This window comes from Anguilla anguilla, chromosome 16, assembly GCF_013347855.1.
Source record: "Anguilla anguilla isolate fAngAng1 chromosome 16, fAngAng1.pri, whole genome shotgun sequence".
NCBI lineage: Eukaryota > Metazoa > Chordata > Actinopteri > Anguilliformes > Anguillidae > Anguilla > Anguilla anguilla.
The window spans coordinates 22,134,398-22,154,139 of record NC_049216.1 but is presented as its reverse complement, the minus strand read 5'-3'; the positions used below and the strand labels follow the sequence as shown (position 1 = coordinate 22,154,139).

The following is a 19,742-nucleotide window of genomic DNA, read 5'->3' as shown; positions in this document are numbered from 1 at the left end:
TGCATCGTTTTTGAAGGTCAATGAACTGAAAATGGAAAAAAAAATGTGTTTGGATGTCGGTGTGTATTGGGTTACTGTCAGTGGCCTAATAGCCCCCGCTTTTTCCCTCCTGTCCTGCCAGATCTCTGACATCACCGTCACAGATGCCACTGCAGAGCAACCTGGTAGCTGCAAAACAAAGCCAAACAAAGAGACAAGCACCCTTGGACTTGTGGTAGATTAGCAAACCTGGACCACAGGGGCCCCAGCCGTTTTGACGTAGCTTGGTGCTTTAGTCCTAATGGCGGTGCTGACGGGTCAGAAACATGTGGAACAGCAGTGTGTCTCTCTGCCCTCCTTCACAGAGCGTACTTCTCTTCTGTCTCTTTTGCCACTCCACCCGCCAGACCTTTCAGCACCCCGTCTGTTGCCCCTCAGGCACCTCACTACCATCCAGCAGCCTGTATGGAGACCTAAGTGAGGACGTATCCATATGGATGTGCTTCTCAGTCGGGGCCTAGATTCTCTCTCTCATCTTCCCCTGGGTTTATCTGACCTTGTCCTGAATGTAGGCCGAGGAAGAAGGCTGCCTCACACACGGCTGCAGGAACTCCCAGAACTGGGTTTCATGTGAAAATGGGCTTTTCTCTCTTCTGGCTAACATTGGCAGGCGCATTTCGCTTTAATCTCTTCAAACCGCTGTTGATTCCTGTTTGAGTCATGCACCATGGTTGTTTATGCATTTCCACCCACCCGTGCTTCCTGTAATCACTGCTAACACCGTATCACCCCTCTCTGCAGATCCCAGGGCTGCATCCTTACCAGGCAGCAGAGAAGTAGGCTCTGGTAAATGAGTAAATGGATGTGCGCATGGAACCTTAAATTACACGGCAATTGCTTTTTTGTCACATCTGGAAAGAAGTTCATTTTTAAAACGGGCTGCTCTGTGAAACGCCGCTGGGAAGTTGAAATGCTTCATTTCTGGTAATGCCATAAACTGAGGATTTTTCATTTGATAATTTTGTTTCATTTTTTTCAGTCTAGAAATGTAGGCAATTCAGTAGGGATATGACATGGCAAAATGTATGGAACTTTAACCTCACGCGTTAAATTGCCCAGTTTTCCAACAGGGAGAGTATAAATAGACTGTTTCCTGCCAGTGTAAGCGTCTTTTCTGGCTGGTGCACAGACAGGATAATTGCTGATAATAAAGTCCTCGTAACCATGAACAGAACGGCTCTGGATTAATCTGTTACGCTGCAAACATGCTGTCCTATCAGAAGGAGAAAGGCTGCATGAGTTCTGCGTTCTCCGCGGGCGGTGGCTTATCTCCCGGCTCCCTCTCTCATCCCTCTTTTTTTCTTTAATCGCGCCTGGCGGAGCGTCGTGGGAGTGTTAGCGCCTCTGCGGCGCGGGTGAAGAATGGCTGCGGTTACAGCGGCTTGGCGTGCGCCAGCGAGGAGGGGCGACGCTGGCAGGAGCCGCGGGAGAACCGGGGGCCGCCATAGCCGTCCGACAAAGTCGCGCGTACGGATCCGGCGAGCGTGTGGAGCGTGACTACGCCAGACAGACCCCGCAGGGCTTAGCGTGGCATCCCTCGCCACACATCCCTCATGTGGCCATGCAGTCTCGTCACAGCGTCTTAAACTAGCCGCTCAGTCATTGCTCAGAGCCCTGTGGAGACACAGCTCCAGTGTGTCATATTGAATCATGAGGAGAAATATGGTTTTGTGATGACTGAATACTTCAGCACGTCTGTGACATTGAGCCATGCATTCATTTGAATAATGCCATTTATTTTCACACTGTTTTTTTGTGTTTTATTTTTCGTATAGATCAACATTGAAACACGATGTAGAAGGAAGTACAATAAGTGCAATACAACTGCTTTTGTACCGTTTAATTTCTGAATTTAGTTTGCAACACGGAAACACACATCTAACATACAAATAAAAAGAGGGAACGGGAGAGAGGGGACAGGGAGGGGTGCTACAGAAGCGCAGTTATTGCAGAACCGTAACAATCAGCACTGAGTAATGTGTGGAGGCTGTGAGCTGCAGGAGGCTCTCTGCACTTGAGATGCATATCTGCTTTGAGTATGGGAGGTGGGGGGAGGGGGGGGGTTAGGACTGAACGTCTGTCTTCTGATCCCGGTCCTCACCGGAAAGCCTTCATTCCCGCATGTAAATCCTTGTGCACACAACGTCGTCCGCTCCGAAGGTCTTTCAACACAAAGAACAAGAGAAACACAGTAAGAGTTGTCCATCGTCGCCCACTTGGAACATGACAGGGGTAAACGCTTCAGCAGTGAATGCGTTCTCATCACTCAGCCTCAGTTCCAAGGAGCATAACTTAACTGGTGATATGTGCACCAGATTTGACATCAAACTGTCCAAAGGGAGTCAAATTAGAACAGCTTGATTACTTAATGTTACTTGCATATGCATTTTTTGTATACGTGTTGACCGAAGGAATGCAGTCTTGCTGCATTTCCTCCAAATTATAGTTTGTATTTGCAATCTGAGCCTGCATAGTGTTTGTATTGGCCTCTCGATGTCAGTCCTGCATATTTAGTCTATTTGGTTTGACACAATCCCACATATTCGGTCTGTGGGCAGCTTTCACTTTCAATCATAATGTCTTCACTCTGTTGCACTTGGATTCAGAAGCAATATTTCAATAATGTGTAAATTCCCCTGCTGAATCATGTCCTTTAATACAGGACAAGCTGCTTGTTACAGATTTGCCTGCCCTCTTTAGCTGTGTTCACTGTAGAGTCTGTTCTCGTGCTCAGAACTCAAGAAAATTGGAATTAGTTGCAGTATGTAGGCTTGAGCAAGAGGGAGATTTTGAAAAAAAGGATCCACCCCCTCCCCTTAACTCACTGTGTGTCATTGTAGTGAGGACAAGAGCATTGAAAAGTAAAGTAGGGAGAGTGAAGCACATCATGCCTCATTCACAGGTAGAAAATAAGGCTCGTAATGTCATCCTAATGAACGTAAACAATGAACATAGCAATAGTATTTATTTACAGCTATGGGCTAACAACAGTCGATAAATGCAGAAACAGGCAATTTTGCTTGTATGAGACCCAGACGAAGTTACGGGCAAAGCGTCAGTCAAATAATCCTTACTAAGGGCACCTGGCTTTTTTTTCTTTTGCTTGAACAGAAGAGGTAACTATAAACATAACTAGCTTCAGATATGCTACAAGATAACACCTAACGTACAGCATAGCTATAAGAGTGGACTAAATACTTCAGCTAACTAGGTAACATTTTTTTAGCTATGTTAGCTGGATAGTTTGGGGTGATAAAAAAAATTCCAACAGAAATAGAACATGCAACATAGTCTAATATCCATGTCCAGCAGAAATACTGCAAGCTCAGCATTACTTATACAGACTTCAAGTCCCTGAGCTCTCGCTGAAAAGCTGAACCGATGGTCACTCAAGTCTTGTCTCTTTTGGTCATACTCTTTTCAACAACAGTCTTTCTTTTCTTGTTTTTTTAAATCAGTATATGCCATTGTAGTCAAAGGTGGAACTGGTAATCTTGGCATATTTTTTCAGCCATTCTTGTTTTGTTTTCTAGGCTACTAGCTAGGTATGGCACCCTCTCTGCTGTATCTCTGCTCTGATAGCGCTGTGAACACATTATTGACACGCTGAGAGCTATCCTGATTGGCGTTCTTGCAGAGAGCTGTCCTGATTGGTTGTTAAGATTCAGGTACAATGAAATTTAGAGTGGCTGATTTCAGAGCTTGGGGCTGTCAGAGAAACCAGATTTTTTAAGAGCATATAATTTATTGATATCTGGCAGGATGTGAAGGAAATTTAACCAAATATGAACAAAAGTGTTCTAAAAACTTACTGCACCTTTAAGAGACCAATTTTAGCAGCAAAATGAGCAGCAGCATGCACATTACCGCTGGATTTGCTTCTGCCTGCGTTTCAGCACCCAGGCGCAGCCATTTTAAGGACTTCTTCAGTTGCAGAACAAGCCTCAATTCTAAAGTGTGTAAATGCGCTGAGGCACAGCGCGTATTTAGCTGTGACAGCCGGTATTGGCCGCGTTCTCCTCTGTCATGTGACGGTGAGTAATTAAGGAACTGTCAGCCCACCTGGGGCGTGTGGAGGCAGTCCCGGAGCAGCTGCTGGAGGGGGATGAGACCGGGACTCCTCCGGCCCGGTCTGCCCCTGCACGTCACGCCCAGAAGATTTATTGGCGCATGAGGAGCGCTGCAGGAGCGCTGCGGAGCGTCTGCCAGCGCCGGGGAGCATCTGCATCCCAGAGCAGGGCTCCCGGAGACAGGAAACCAGGGCCAGGAAGTCTCGCACAGCTTTGAAGGATGGCGTTAAGATGGGGCCATCTGCTGTGTGCACGGGGGTGTCGGGGGAGACATTACAGAGAGCGGGGGGAGGGCGGGCCGGGGCCCACCCCCCAACCCCAATGGCCGGCTGGCTCCACTGGCATTTCCAACATGATCAATTAAGCACATTAGTGTGAGCAGGCATGTGGTGCAGCCAAGGGCTTAACGGCCTGCGCTATGGGATCCCAGCCCTGCTGGCCTTATACAGAGATATTATCTGCCTTCACCACGGAGGAACACTGGCCTTACCCAGAGATGGCCTCTGTGGCATGGCCATGGTCTGCAGAGAACATTTCACCCTTGCAAGTACTGATTCACAAGAAAACTACATATGTTTTTATGAGTTTTGTTTTATTATTATTTTAGCTAATCATATTTTCTTCGGCTGAGCTGCTGACATGCTAGAGTAAGATGGAGACTGTACTCCCCTACTTGTGTGACACCGCGTGTGTGGAAAATACACACTTTAGACAGAACTGTTCTTCTCTTTGGAGGTGTGCTCTCTTTTGATTATGTTTGATTAAGTCTTTCCTTCTCGTTGGAAGTCTTATCTTAAGAGAATAGGCATGAGTTATTACTGTCCTCTTCGGTTCTTATGTTTGTGTTTCAGTCATTAATGCCTTTGAAAGTATCTATGAGGTGGTCTTGTTTTAATCCGGTTTGGAAATGTCTTGACCATTTTTGGTTTCTGTATAGTGTGGGCAATCAGATAAAGTAAAACTTAAAACATCTTTATCATACCACTGTATCTGCTTTAGCCTTAAGAATATTATTTATGGCCTGCTCAGTAATTATTTGAGAACCCGGCCTGACTGAGTCAGAAGATTTGCAGGTTCAAATCCCACACAGGACAGTGCTGCTGTGCCCCTGAGTGAGGTACAGTACAGCACTAAACATGAGCTGAGTTGCTTCAGTAAATGCATACTGTAAATTATGATGGGCAAGACAAGCTGTGTTAGTCACCCTGGATGAGCATATCTGTTAATGAAAAACACATTGTATGGGTTCATACTCAGTACTTGGAGGGGAATTCCTTTTTCAGGAATGGATTCACTCAGAGTTTCTGGAAACCTGCCATATTTAAGATGTGTAAATATTCCTCATCAATTTCTTAGAACAAAAAATGATTTCATTTCTTATCTCACATAACTATCTTTATAAAAATGAACATGGGTCCTGAGTTTACTGGCTGGGTTTACTGGGAAACGTCGGTGTATTGCTGCCTCAGGTTTGTGTAGCTGCATTAGCTTTTGTTTATGCATGACTGATTGCTCTGTAGAGCACTGGGCTGTGGTTATCAATATTGATGGTAGCACTCAAGTTATTTCATTGCCTGTTCCAACTCCAGCAAAACAATGAGTTAACAAGACTGAAGCTTTGATTTTTGATTAATTAAATTGTAACCGTGACAGTTAGAAATGACATTGGTCAATTTTAGGGCTGGGACCACTTATCAATTTATTGAAAATTATTGATAACGTGAAATTGATAAGCAAGATAAAGTATTATTTTTTTCATGCATAAATAAAAATAACATAACATAATAATGAGAACAGGTCATTCAGCCCAATAATACTCACCATTTTCCTGTCTAAATTATACCTAGTGCTCTGATTACCTACAGATTAGATAGTATCTATCACCGTATAAAGCCTAGTCTTGAAAATATCCAGAGTTTCTATGTGACCTGGCTGGCTATTCCACAGATTGACTGCTCTCTGTGTGAAAAAATTCTTCCTAATGTCTGTACGGACATTCATGTCCTCTCGTTCTACTAACAGAACCTCAACCTGAAGAATCACTCGTAGTTCACTTTGTTAAGCTTCAATCAAATCAAAGCTAAGTCTCCTTTTTACTAAGATTGAAGAGATTAAGCATCTTAAGTCTTTCCTCTTAGCTTTTATCTTTCATACCAGGAATCCATTTGGTTGCCCTTCTTTGAACCTTTTCCAGAGCCTCTAAATCTTTCTTGTAGTATGGTCCCCAGATCTGCAAACAGTGTTTAGTAAGGCAGGACCCATTCTAAACAAATTCAGGCCCTGTTAGAAACTAAAGAATGCGGACACAAGTCTCTTTCTGAACAAAAACAGATGCTTAGTCGCAGATACTGTTCCTGCTGGTAGTTTTTGCTGCATTCAATAATTCTTTAACTGAAGAGGATATTGCTTTAAGGAGATTTCTTATAATTTCATGTGTTTAGTCCTGAGACTAATGTCTCTGGACACAAATGAAAACTACAGGTGGTGAATCTAGACATATTTGAATAATGAACTGTTGACTATATCTTCAGTTAAAATAATAAAAATATCAATATTTTTCTTATCATCCCAGCTCTAGTAATTTTAAGTGCTAGCACTAGGCTGGTGAAAAAGCTTAACAGGGCTGGATTTGGCCCCCAGGCCATTTTGGGGATCCCTGCAGCGATAGGATATTCGCATCTGGTTCTCCTGCCTAAGATTATATTGCTCCTTAGCCTGTAATTTACTGTACAATCTGCAGACTTGCTTTCGGCACAGACACATAAAGCTGTTCTTCTGAGCTTTTTGTGGATAATAACTGTAGTGTTTACAGCTGCCCGGGCTAAGTACTATGAGTGTACAGGCAGCACATGAATTGAACTAAAGACTTCACACAACTCACATTGTGCTGTCGTCCACCCTCAACTTGTCCTTTTTTCATTAAACAAGGCTTGGATATTAGTGGTTATGAGTCATTTGCTGCGCAGACTTCCTTGTTCAGTGTGTGTTATTACACATTTTATCTTCTTCCATTCTCAGGCTCTGCCTCTGAACAAACTCCCTGTGTCCTGAATAGAGCGCCTCTCTCCACTGTCCTTTCATTACTAGAGCGGAACATTCTTGATTCCCCTCTGGGATTGCTAAGATTCACAGAGGAGGATATGCGCAGCACTAATAAAATGGCATCCTCGTTTATTGGTTCCATTTACTGCTGTCCATATGGCCCGTAAAGCCAAACTGAGCAGATGTGTACAGGCAGTGAGTGCGTTCTCTATACCACAAATGAGTAGCGGGGGACAAAAGTTAGTTTGGATATGGTGGCCTGATAAGGTCCCATTTTGGCTTACTGACACAGTGCATGTCTTTTCGAGAAAGGCCTTACAGTGGCAAGTGCTTGAGAGGGAATCCCCGTAACAAGTGTCTGGAATAGATTACGAGCTCTCACCTGCTATGGTTACCATGATGTCATTACAAAACAGCCCACTATCGGGCATTGGTATTAACGCAGGATCAATGGGGTTCTTGAAGTTGTGATTTTTGAGGTGTCATAAAACTGTGGCTGACTGAATCTCTTTGCCCCGTGGTTTAGCATTGAGTGATCGCAGTGGTTTCAAAGCTGCATATTTTGCAGAAAAAACGGATGCACAGTACAACGGTTGGCAGTTCTCACCAGGATTAGCTCGTCACCCCTCAGCTCTCTTGTCCAGTAGGTCTTGGGGCCATCTCCGTCCAGTAGTGTCTGTTTACAGTATATCTTGTTCTCTGTCTCCCATGTGGGCAAGCTCTGTAGGGCGAGAGCAAATCAGGGCTGGGCATGGTGCCGTATACTTCCCACCCCTAGCAACATACCCGGCGACGGTTCACCACAACAGGACTGTCATCTTATCAGAGCCCAGGACAGACACGAAGAGACAAATGGGAGGTTAAAGACAGTTCCATGGCAACCCTCCCCCCACCACACACACACACACACACACACAAGCAGACCCTAACTCCCACCCAGTGAGACCACACTGTCCTGTTTAACAAGGGCAGGGCACATTCTCATCTTGGTCTGTGTCTAATCAATGTCTGGTCCAGCTCACTGTGGTCTGTCTGTGTGTGTTCCTGATGGGGAACTCCAGAGTTCTGTCTCAACAGTCCCCTGATCCCCATCCTCCACTGGGTCTAACAGACTGCTGAAATAAATATTCTTCATTAAATCCTGTATGATAATAATGGCTTTGGGACCTTCTCAGAAATCCTGATGACTTCATTATTGGTCTGTTTTTCTGTAGAGAAAACACTTTCCCAAATCTTCTCCAAATTAAAAGGTTAGGACCCCTACAAAATGCATTTAATGTCATAATATTTTGAGTGTATGCAGAAGCATGAATGTTGGGGATTTAATCTACTTTAAATGTCACAAATTACATCTAGAAATCAAATGAGGATCAGACAGCTGTGTGTTAATCAGAGCAGAAGCCCATTAACCTCACTGAGCTGAAACAGTCATGCAGCTTTGAAGGTGATCCCCTTGACCCTGATCTTTTGTTAATATGCTTATTTTTTTATCAGACATTTTATTGTGAAAAAGTTGATGGCCTTGACAAGTCTATCTAGGCTATGCATGTCATACATACATCGTACTGTAAAGATTTTGCCACAGTAACCGAGTTTCAGTGTGTCCTCAAATGTCCTGCTATTTCACATTACAGGTATTCAGGACTACATGGTGAACTGCACTAAAGTCTAAAGTTCCCAGTCTAGAGAGTGGCATATTTTTACATTTCTGTAACTGTCTCACTAAAATGAACAATCTCTCTTTGGATATCCACCAGAAAATTAACAAGTGATCTACCATCTGTGTCATCCTCTTAGTTTCGCTAATTACTTGTCATTTATTATTATTATTATTATTATTCGTATTATTGTTATTGTTATTATTATTATTATTATTATTATTATCATTCTTATTATTGATAAAACCTCACTAAATTTGGCATGCCGTCTATCTCTGTGACGAGCACCCAGTCAGAGGTTTTATCAGACAGTCTATTGAAGTTTAATTTCCAATATTACATTTAAAGTCAGCCGAAGCTCACATGGTCAATTGCAGCCTGCTTATCTGGAGTCTAACCCAGGTTCAGGTAGCTGTTCAAATTGTAATGTTGTTCTGTGGTCTAGGGGTTTAAATCTGAGATCTAACCTTCAGCTAATCGTGCTGCAGTTGACGCACCATCCTATGTTCTTGAAGGTATTATTATTATTATTTATTTATTTTTATTTTATTTTTAAAAATTATTTTATTATTGTTGTTATTATTATTATTATTATTATTATTACTACAGGATGTCACATTTTCACCTGTGTATGTCTTCTATCACATACGTTAAAGGAACTTTGTTTTGTTTGTTTTCATCATTATAAATTGTAAAATGGTCCTAAATAACGTTTTCACAAAAAACACATTCCTCTTTACGTGTGATCAACTGTTTTGTTTGTATTTTTTGTATAGTCAATGGCTGCACACAAATCTGGCCTCTTACTTACCAAATACGTATTTATTATTTACTCACCCAACTTTCTTGCCCTTTCAGGGTGCTAAACCTGATTGGCCACTCCCAGTCATAACCAGTGCCATGACTTTGTGTTAAACCTTGATGGGGATCAGTACCTTCTCCATGTGGTGCTCCAGCCTGTTGCCTGACTCGTCCTCCATATTGCCACACCGACAGTACCACATTAGAAGCTGAGCTGTTGTAGGGACAGTTTGCCTCTTAACCAGATCAAAGTGTTCATCAGCATATCAGAGGTGTGGAACAGAGCCGCAGGCCAGACTGTGCTGGGCCAGTGAGCAGAATATTAAAGAGCATGAGAACACTGCAGTTGAGTTTCCCCTGTACCCTCTCTCTCTCTCTCTCTCTCTCTCTCTCACACACACACACACACACACTCCCTCATTTGCTTTTTTTTCTGTTTTTTCCTTTTTTCAGTATCTGCTTTTTTCAGTATCTCAGAGTTTTCGCTTGCTGTTGGTTTTTGTCGGTCATGTGTGTTTCCATGCAGCTGAGCATGGGGTTTTTACTGGAACATTGCTGGTTTTCTGCGTGGATTATAACAGTGCTGTTTCCATCATCCCTCATCAGAAAAGGGCAAACTAGATGAAAGCACAGAGCTCTGTTTTTTCTGCCAGCGTCAAACCATTTTATGCGCTCCTTGTTAAGTTGTTATGGTCAATTTAATTCCAATTGTCCTCGTGTCCTGAATTTCCATTGCTGGTTTTACTGTGGGATTTCCTCATAAAAGCATTGTAAACTTTCAGAGCAGTCTAAGACTAATGCCTTGTGAAAACACAGTTCTTTTGTGATGGGGTTTGTCCCCAGTTTTGAAAAATAGTATCTGAACAATAAGATATGCTATAGTGTTGACAAACACGATTACTTTAGAAGCTGTCACTACCTGCATTGATTTTCCCAGTGCACTGTTACAGTTTTATTCCTGCAGTGATGTTCTTTCTGTCTCAGTTAAGACTTCGCATCGCTAGCACGAACATTTTATTGCTCCAGAAACAACAGCAAAGTTGTTTTAGACCAGGGGTTTTCTGTGATGGTCTTCCCTGGGAATCTGAAGAGGGCTTTTTTCTCATCTTCCTCACAGCTCTGTGACACGCCCTTCTTTCTGTGGTGGAGTCTGCTCAGCAACGTCTCTCTTTCCCCTGGGCAGGTGAGTAATTCTCCAGTCTGTCTCTATAGCAACCGGCCAGGCAAAAAGTCTCAATTTGTCAAAGTGCAGCAGGTTTTGTGTTTAGTAAAAGGAAAAAACCGGGTGGATTGAAAGGCTTTTGCCTAGAATTAACTTTATTATTTTCTGTTCTGTGCCATAATCCATTTATATTTCAGTCCATGGTGCTGATAACTCAACAGTTTGTATTGTATAGTTGTATGTTTTCTTAAGCACTGGAAGTGTTTATGTCATTGAAATACATTTTGAGGACAAGGCAAAAGGGCACACACACATACGGCCTGTAAAAGTCAGGCGGCCGGCATTAGGGAACCACGTGAGCATGCTAGCGCTAAATCGCTCTTTGGGAGCGTGAAGATGTGAAACAGGATCAGCATAATGCATTCTGCATCCATCCGACCCTTTCTCGCTCCTGCGTTACCATCGCTAGCAGGAGGGCCAGCAGTTTATCAGAACTGGCCGACTGGAGACCCATATTCATGGCAGCCCCCCCCCCCCCCCCCCCCGCCCCCCCAGCAGACATAAGCCTCTATAAGTGATACAGTCCCAGTAGATATTCTCTAGACTGGCAGATTATGGAGAGCTTTTAACCTTGTGCCAGTGTTAACAATTCTGCCTCTGGTGTAATCCCCTTTTCCACGGGCCTGGCCCTGCGGTGGCTAATCTGGCTAGCCCAGAACGCATGCTGCGCTAAGCCACACTTTCTCACTGATCAGGGGCGATTAGCACACCGACGGGCAGACTGATTATCTGCATCAACCGTCACCACCACACTCTCCCATTCACTCTCACACTCAGACCCCACTCTCAGATGCAGTTACTCTGACACTCACTCTCACACTCAGACCCCACTCTCAGATGCAGTTACTCTGACACTCACTCTCACACTCAGACCCCACTCTCAGATGCAGTTACTCTCCCACTCACTCTCACACTCAGACCCCACTCTCAGATGCAGTTACTCTGACACTCACTCTCACACTCAGACCCCACTCTCAGATGCAGTTACTCTGACACTCACTCTCACACTCAGACCCCACTCTCAGATGCAGTTACTCTGACACTCACTCTCACACTCAGACCCCACTCTCAGATGCAGTTACTCTCCCACTCACTCTCACACTCAGACCCCACTCTCAGATGCAGTTACTCTGACACTCACTCTCACACTCAGACCCCACTCTCAGATGCAGTTACTCTCCCAATCACTCTCACACTCAGACCCCACTCTCAGATGCAGTTACTCTCCCAATCACTCTCACACTCAGACCCCACTCTCAGATGCAGTTACTCTGACACTCACTCTCACACTCAGACCCCACTCTCACACTCTTCGTTTGGGTTTTTCCATAGCGGCTCAGCTTTTCCTTACTCTGTGCTCTTTAGCTGTTTCGCAGTGAGGTAAAAATGCCATAAAAAATGAGACACCCGTGCGATTTTTATCCCTTATGTGATTAGCGGACAGATTCAGAGGCACCACGGTGAATGTGATTATTCTGTGCCTGTGGATCCAGCAGTGATGAGTCAGAGCCTATTCATCCCTGTGGCCTTTTGCCTACATCTCATTTAAGATTTCATTAGTGCCAGAAATAAAGAAAACCGTGTCACTATCAATGCACTTATATGGACCAATGAGAAACAAGAGTGCTTTTTTATCTTTGAAATACATATTACATAAATAAGCTTTGTGTTTCTTAACTTTGTGTTTTCCTTAAACTATGGAATGAATGTAGAGAGCATTCTGATCGACTGACAGCTGTTCTTATCCATGAGGGGATCTGGCCAAATATATTTAATTTAATTTCATTTTACCAGTTTTTTTTTTTTTTCAGTTAAAATAAAATTAAAACAGACAATTAATCTGCACCCTCTGGTAGATGACCATCTTAATAGTATCAAAGACAGTGATGTCAATAAGCCAATATTACGTTTTAAAAGATTAACAGAAAAAACAAGCAATATAATAGTATTTTCATACAGTTGCACACTGCTAGAGCTGAAATATTAAGAACTTCTTCCTCCGCATTCTCTCTTTCTCTTTCTTGCAGTTCTTCCTGTTTAATCAACCCTTTCTTTCCTAACATGGAGTGTGTGCAGCAACCTACATTGGTTTCATTCACAGTAACAATGTTTGTTCTTTCCCATAGTTTCCAAACTGCAGTGGACCCATAGCAAAACCTGCTGTATTTATCTATTTCTAGTTACTTTTTATTTATTTTTTTAAAATTATGCTTACGTTCATTACAGAACAAAGGGGGGGGGGAGGTGCATAAATGTATTATTATTATTTGAAATAAAAAACCTTGCACTTAACTAATTCCTGCTTCAAAAACTTATTTTAATAACTGAGTGACGGTGGAAGCAGGAGATGCTTTTATTTTTTTTTAATTTTAATTAAGTAAAAATGTCTGAAGAAAACCATGAGTATGATGTACAGCATACAGGGGCACATTGAGTCTCATCATTTTTTGAGGTTTGTAGTATTGTCAGTTCAACAGGCCATTTAAATAGATTTATTTGCTAAAATTCACACTGTTAAAGAATATTAAAGTAAAGGAAACGGTAAAAGCTATATTGTTTTAGATGGAAAGTTCATAGTGCTTCTTTCCTTTTTTACTATTTATTGTTGTAATAATTTTTTTTTAAAAAACCTTTTTGTTTTTGGTCCTTCTAATGTTTTTACCACTTCATTTGACTTTTTTTAAACATTTTTTGAAATACTTTTTACTGTTTTATGTTTCATTTTCTCTAGTGCTTCAGCTTTTTAAAGGTAAATTATCATGTCATAGTAGCATTAATGAACATTTTTAATTTACACGAGAAATATGAAATAGTTCTTGGGAAATTGTACTGAAATCATTCTTGGGAAACCCCTGAGATTTTTTTGTTTAGTTTTCACAGAGATTACCTTTGTTGAGTTATTAGGAAAAATACTTTGGGGACATCAGGAAAACTAGTCCTCTGTGAATAGTGGCTTTATTTAATGAAATATCAGAGTGATTGTATTAAAAGCTGAAAAGACTGCTGGCTGTATATAAATGTTTTATAGAGTTTGTCTGCAGGCTTGAAATTGATTAATCATTCGGCTCTCGGTCTTGCCTGTGGCTACACATCTGTGATTGTTCCAGAGCGTGTCCGTAACAGAAGCACTACCAGCCTTCTGGTTTTCAATGCTTAATCACAACTGTGCAGCCATCCAGTCATTGCAGATTTCTCCTATAATTTTGGAGGCAGATTGCACACATCTAACCAAACAGAGGAACCGTTAGAGAAAGATGAGGCGAGAGATGCACTGCCAAATGAAACTCCCCCTCCCTCTCTGCTTAACACTACAGCTAGTCACACGCTCCCAGGTACAGCTCACATTAACGTGGTCAGGATTTAATCTGGACCTGTAGGGCACATTGCTACAGCAAGCCACACAGGACACCTCTGCAAGCAGAGCCGTGCTTAAACAGTGCTGCAGAGGCAGAGCCTTTTAAAGGGACAGACTGTGAGACTGTTGAAAGAAAATGACAAATTCTCCTATGTAACTTCTAGCAAAGGATAGATGGCCATCATGGTTTACCATTATGGTTATTATGGTTATAATTCTGGCCATGCTGTTGATCTCCTGTCTGCTGACTCTGCACATTCATGCTCTGTTGTCTCTCTCCTGTATGTTATCGCTAATCACCTCAGTGCCTTATGACTGCGCTAGTCTTCCCAGATCCCACGTGGGCCATTAAGAACCATGCTGTAGCATCTCTGTATTTGTGATAAAGCTTAGGGCAGCTATATATTTATTTTACCAGTAACCAGCTGTGTTCATGAATTTTAAAAGATGTCATGCTGGAAGTCCAATGCTCGGAGGGACATGGCATCCTTAAATCATCTCCCAAGACATGATCTTGAGTCAGATGAGTTAATGGTTCCTATATTAATTTTACATGAATAGCTACATTAAGAAATAGCTTGGCAGCTTAGTCTCCAAATGGAGAACTTTCCCTCCACCGTAATGGGGGATCTGTGCCCTTTAATACCCCTGACAGTCACTGAGACCCCCCCTCCCTTTACCACTTACCCTGCACTTCCTCCCGTCCACCGTCTCCTCGTCAAACTCCTGGCCCACGTGGAAGTTGATCTCTGTGGTGCGCACGGTGGTGGAGGTCTTTATGTAGAACTGCTCCCCGTCCTGGCGGATCTCCACGTGGGGCTTAGAGGCTGCCGCCCCCGCCACCTTCCTCAGCATGGCGTTTACGCCTGGGGGGGCACAGCACCAGGGTTAATGAGCGGCCCGCTAGATCCATCTGTCTGTCTGTCTGCCTCTACCCCCCCTCCGAATTTACAATCCCCCCTGCCGCCATGTCCAGTCTGTCTGTCCCCCTTTGTGGTGCAGTGGGGAGGAGGTGCTTCTGTATTGATTCAGTGTTTGTTGATTTGGATGTTTTGGACTGAGCCTGTTTTGCACTCTGTTGCATCACTTTAGATTTCCTTCAGTGAGTGAGTGAGTCAGTGAAGTGAATCAGCCGAATGGATCTTATCTGCCCTCATTCCAACTCAGTGGAATGGATCAGAATGGAGGGTGTGTCCTGTTAACATTCATGGCTCTTTTGAGATTAGCGTCAAACCCGTAACCCGGCTCTTTGCTGCCATACACCCCCTGCCTTAATTTGTGGGCACAGACACCCCTTTGTGCCAGCTCTCTGCCCACAGCCAGACACAAGCGGCTTATCTCGCCTCCTCCGCCGCATCGCCCCGAGCCGGTCTGGGGCTCGTCTTAGCAGCGTCTTTCTCTGGAGGGAACATTTCATCCCAATTCTGCCAGTTCCTCTGCCACAGTGGGCTACAGACACGTCTTACGTAGCTAAATTAGGGAGGCAGCAATGGGGGGGCAGTGGGGTTTCAGTGCAGCAGCACCATAATGCTCACCCTGTTAGCCACATGGGGCGCATGAAGTGATTAATACAGATGGCTACAATTAAATCTGCATTAATGTGATGTATAGACTTCTATCTAGAGAATGGGATATCCTATAATTGATTATACGAAGGAGATTAAATATTGGCAATACGTTATTGGTCAAACCTTTACATATACATTAAACATGGTCTGTGACATGCAGAAACAGCATGAAGGTAAACGCCACTAATGGATGGGTCCTTATTAAAACTGGCACACTTGTTCATCCTGCAGAACAGCCGCCAAACGGGTTCAGGACAGTTAGCGCGTTAAAATAACGTTTATAGCTGACAAGACTTAGCTGAACCCCAGAGCTGTCTGTTGCAAGTGGAGTTTGTGTGTGCCTTTGCATGTGTGTGTTCAGTACTTGGTCAGGCAGTGATACCCTGTTTGCCTGTCTGTGCCCCCTACAGTGGATCTTAAAACTAATTTCGCCTGCTTATAATAAGTTCAAACAGTCCTAGTGAAACCATTCTTCTCACATATGTCTGCAGCCCAAAGCATTTGGCCCGGACAGTCTTAACTTGTGAGAACTGTGCTCTTGAACCCCTGAACACTGAACAGAAGACATGTTAGTCGTAATGGATGTACGAACTTGCATGTACAGGGTAAGAACAGTTTCCAACTATAGTTAAAAGCAAAATGTTGTTATGACTGCTTTTAATTTCAGATCTGCAGCTTAACTTGTCCTTGTTTACTGAGGGGAGAAATCCATGATGCTTTTCACCAGATCCCTCCTGTAAAATTTGAAATGGCATATTTATGAGGATGGTGGCATCCTGTCTGAAAGCACTTCACACTTAGGCTGGCTGTGTTGAGCTGTCACACTGAGGCTGGAATCTGGGGACTTTCCGGTCCGACGCAGGAATCCCTGTAGTGTTAATGAGGTATAAATGAAATGTGTCCTGGAATTTGGCAGAGGAAGTTAATCATCAAGCATTCTCTAAAATGGGCAGTAACTGCTGACCTCAATTTATCTTTATTACCCAAATTTTACCCTGCCTATATGGAAAGGCTGGTTCTATTAGTAGGTCTTGCATTCTTATTGCAGTAGCATCCTTTGTCAATTCAGAAGGGTGCAGACATGCTGCAAGTGACTGTTTCTTTTCACCCGGCAGTTCACCAACAGAGCCACATAGTCATGCGTAGCCCTGCTCAGTCAGGGACTGCAGACTGCAGGCTGTGGATCAGCAAGAGGAGTCCCTCTTGTGTGATGAGGCTTGGACAGTCCTGCCAACTGAACCCCTCCCTCCCTGGCCTGATAGCCTGCGGGCAGTCATGTGATGCCGCTGTGTCCCTGGAACAGCCTGGATTCCATACGGGACCATAGGTGCATCCACACACTGCAACAGTGTCTTAGCAGGTCGAGCGTCCTGGCAGCCTGGTCTGAGGTTTTTCACACATGCTGACTTGGGTCTTTCTCTCAAGTACCAAGAAGCTAACGGCATATTGTGCTCAGCGGAAGTTTAAGAACAGCACATGTCAACTTCTCGGAAAGACACTGTCACCGGTCATTTGTGTTCATACATTTTCTAAATAATAAAATAAGAGAAAAAGGACACTGGCATCTTTCCCACAAGTGTCCCACATCTGAGGCTGCACCTGTTCATGTTTTTGTATCCTGTCAACGTGCAGCTCGTGAGGACCTAGAGAGCAGGCGGCAGAGGCTGCCTTTGCTGGGGTAAATAAGAGCGCGTCTGCTGTCATAATTCCACTCTGCAGCCTCTGCCAGAGAGCCAGTGTGAGAATGGATGACCTACATGAACTGATCCCCTGAGCGCAATCGTCTCCTTCCCTTCTGAGCCTCAGAATAAAGCCCAAATATGAGTGCAGGAAACAAAAGAGGGGAGAGCAGGCTATCCATCTGGCTGCACAGAGCCAGGGTGACAGTGGCAAAGCATGCCCCAGTTTAATGTTTAACATGCATAATACCCCTCCTAATGCGTGACTGGACCCCCCGACAAAACAATACAATGCCTGTTTAATTGGAATCCCTCCATCGCAGGATTCCCACCGCCGTTTGAGAGATCCCCTCCGACAGGATGTTAATAATTCTTCTCTCCTTTTTTTATTTTGGTTGGAAGTGAGGCAATCCATCCGAGGAGAGAAAGGGGAGCTTTTTTTTTTTTTTAGGTGCGTGTGATGGATTGTCGAGCACATGCAGGGACATCCACACAGGGACATGCGAGGTATCGAATGAGAAAAGAAAAGGAAAAAAATGAAAAGGAAAGAAATGTGGAAGGGCTTACCGAGGGCTTTCAGAAGTTCATCGAAATGCTCACTGCTCTTCATTTTCCAGGTGCCGGCGAAGTTGGGAGGCATTTTTCTGGGGCCGGTGGTGGAGGCTCTGCCTAAAGAAGAACCTGCCTCTTGGTGCTCTGCTCCCCAGTGCTCTGCTCTCTAACCAGTGCTCTCTCTCTCTCTCTCCCTTTCTCTTACACCTCCTCTCTGTTAGTCTCTCTCTCACAGCTAGGCTCTCTCTCCCTCTCAGAGTGTCTCAGCCCTGATCCGTGCCACTAGTTATAGTCTTGAGTCTGATTCAGGCAGTGCCCTCCCCCTGAAGGACCTGTCCCAATATTCAGACAAGCCCACCCCCAATCCCCCTGCCTGGCTAACAGGAGACCCCCCCCCCCCCCCCCCGCCTGTCAGCATTTATTAATGGTGATCAGAATGTGCTCTTTATTAATGGCATACTTTCCTTCTCTCTCCATCAGTTTTCTGCACACAATTTAACTGTTCAGCCAGCTGTGTTAGAGGCTGAAGGGGAAGCCGGTGTGCTCTGTCATTTTAGCATTTTTTCTAAAGTCATGTTTGCAGTTATATACGTGCTCGAGGATTTCAGTCAGACTGCAGGGCCTGGGCTTTGTGATTAATGCACTGCCAGAGGGACACACACGCAGTAGAGGGTGAAACAGCTGTGATCTTATATTCCTCCACAAGCTGCTCCTCTTTCCTGCATTTCTCACAGAGAGCCTCCGAGATGCAAAAGCCTTTCTAACAGCTGCATTTGATCAGGCCCTCTGATTGCATCCAAACTCTTATGCGTTTGTGTGCTTGCATGGTGCTATGGTATGCACATGCTGTCATACTAAACCTCATTCTGAAGATTATGTTATTCCAGGAATGGTTAGGGCTGGAAAAAACTGAGGTCCTCAGTGTTTCTTAAATCTATATTTGATTAATCTGATCTTTGAGCCTACATCTTAGGCAGTCTCATCATAAATAAGCTGTGGTAAGAGGCGTTGAAACAGGGACTTGTTGCCTGTGGCACAACTGAATGTGTAGAGGGAGGGTAGGAGAGAGCGCCCACAATATAAATCGTCCCCTCCCTGTTGGGTGCATTGCCTACAGTTCCCCCTAGGGGGAGTGTGCCTGCAGCCAAGATGTATAGACTGGGCACACTGTTTCACACACGCACACATACTCTGCGCCATATACTAAAATTATCTTTACTCTGGCAACTTCATGAAAAGGCTAGACTGAGGAGAAACAGATCACACAGGTTTACACCAATTCATCTTTACAGTAACTGGTCTGAAGTGTGTTTGGCACTATATTTCAGCTCTCTGGGCCATATGTCTGTGGTGTGTCAGTTTGATTTATTTTAATTTATCATGATCTTCCGCACACTGCCACTGTAATTTCTGAACATGTGTCGAAATTTTAACTGGGACTCCAAACTACTGAGACCTCCTACACAGTAGTGAGCGTTTGGGGAACATGTAAGGATTTATTTCTCCTGGATCTAGGATGCTGTTTTTGGCCATATTAATTTCCTAAAAGCTGGAAAACCTTCAGAATGTATTCATGAAGTTATCGCTCCTGCCACTGTTAATTGTGGCACATAAAATGCGGCAGTTCTCCTGACATTAATTGCTGTGCCTGATGTGACAATTTGCCTACTCTGTAAAATTTCACAGAGGTGTTATTTGATTTCATTTTAACTTTTAAATGTTTGTCTTCAGTGGGTAAATGGTCGATCCACTCAAT

General features: G+C 43.8%; 2 protein-coding genes across 6 annotated transcripts in view; one reads left to right on the top strand and one right to left on the bottom strand.

Annotated features, from left to right (window-relative positions):
• Nucleotides 1–19,742, top strand: part of wdr61 (WD repeat domain 61) — a 34,028-nt gene that overhangs the window by 3,265 nt on the left and 11,021 nt on the right. For 4 of the 5 annotated variants that reach the window (XM_035396405.1, XM_035396398.1, XM_035396404.1 and 1 more), the window contains one exon: nt 10,728–10,793. Coding sequence is in view for 3 of the 5 variants with exons in the window: in XM_035396398.1 (XP_035252289.1) it covers nt 10,728–10,793 (66 nt within the window). In the remaining 2 variants the exon portion in view is untranslated. Of the gene's footprint in view, nt 1–9,924; nt 9,956–10,727; nt 10,794–19,742 lie in introns of those variants that run through there. The other variant, XM_035396400.1, reaches the window with a different exon arrangement.
• Nucleotides 1,865–18,261, bottom strand: crabp1a (cellular retinoic acid binding protein 1a). Its single transcript, XM_035396406.1, has 4 exons — nt 18,002–18,261; nt 14,875–15,053; nt 7,759–7,872; nt 1,865–2,201 (listed from the first exon to the last, which is right to left on the bottom strand). The coding sequence occupies exons 1-4, from the start codon at nt 18,072–18,074 to the stop codon at nt 2,151–2,153; spliced, it is 417 nt and encodes a 138-aa protein (XP_035252297.1). The 5' UTR covers nt 18,075–18,261; the 3' UTR covers nt 1,865–2,150.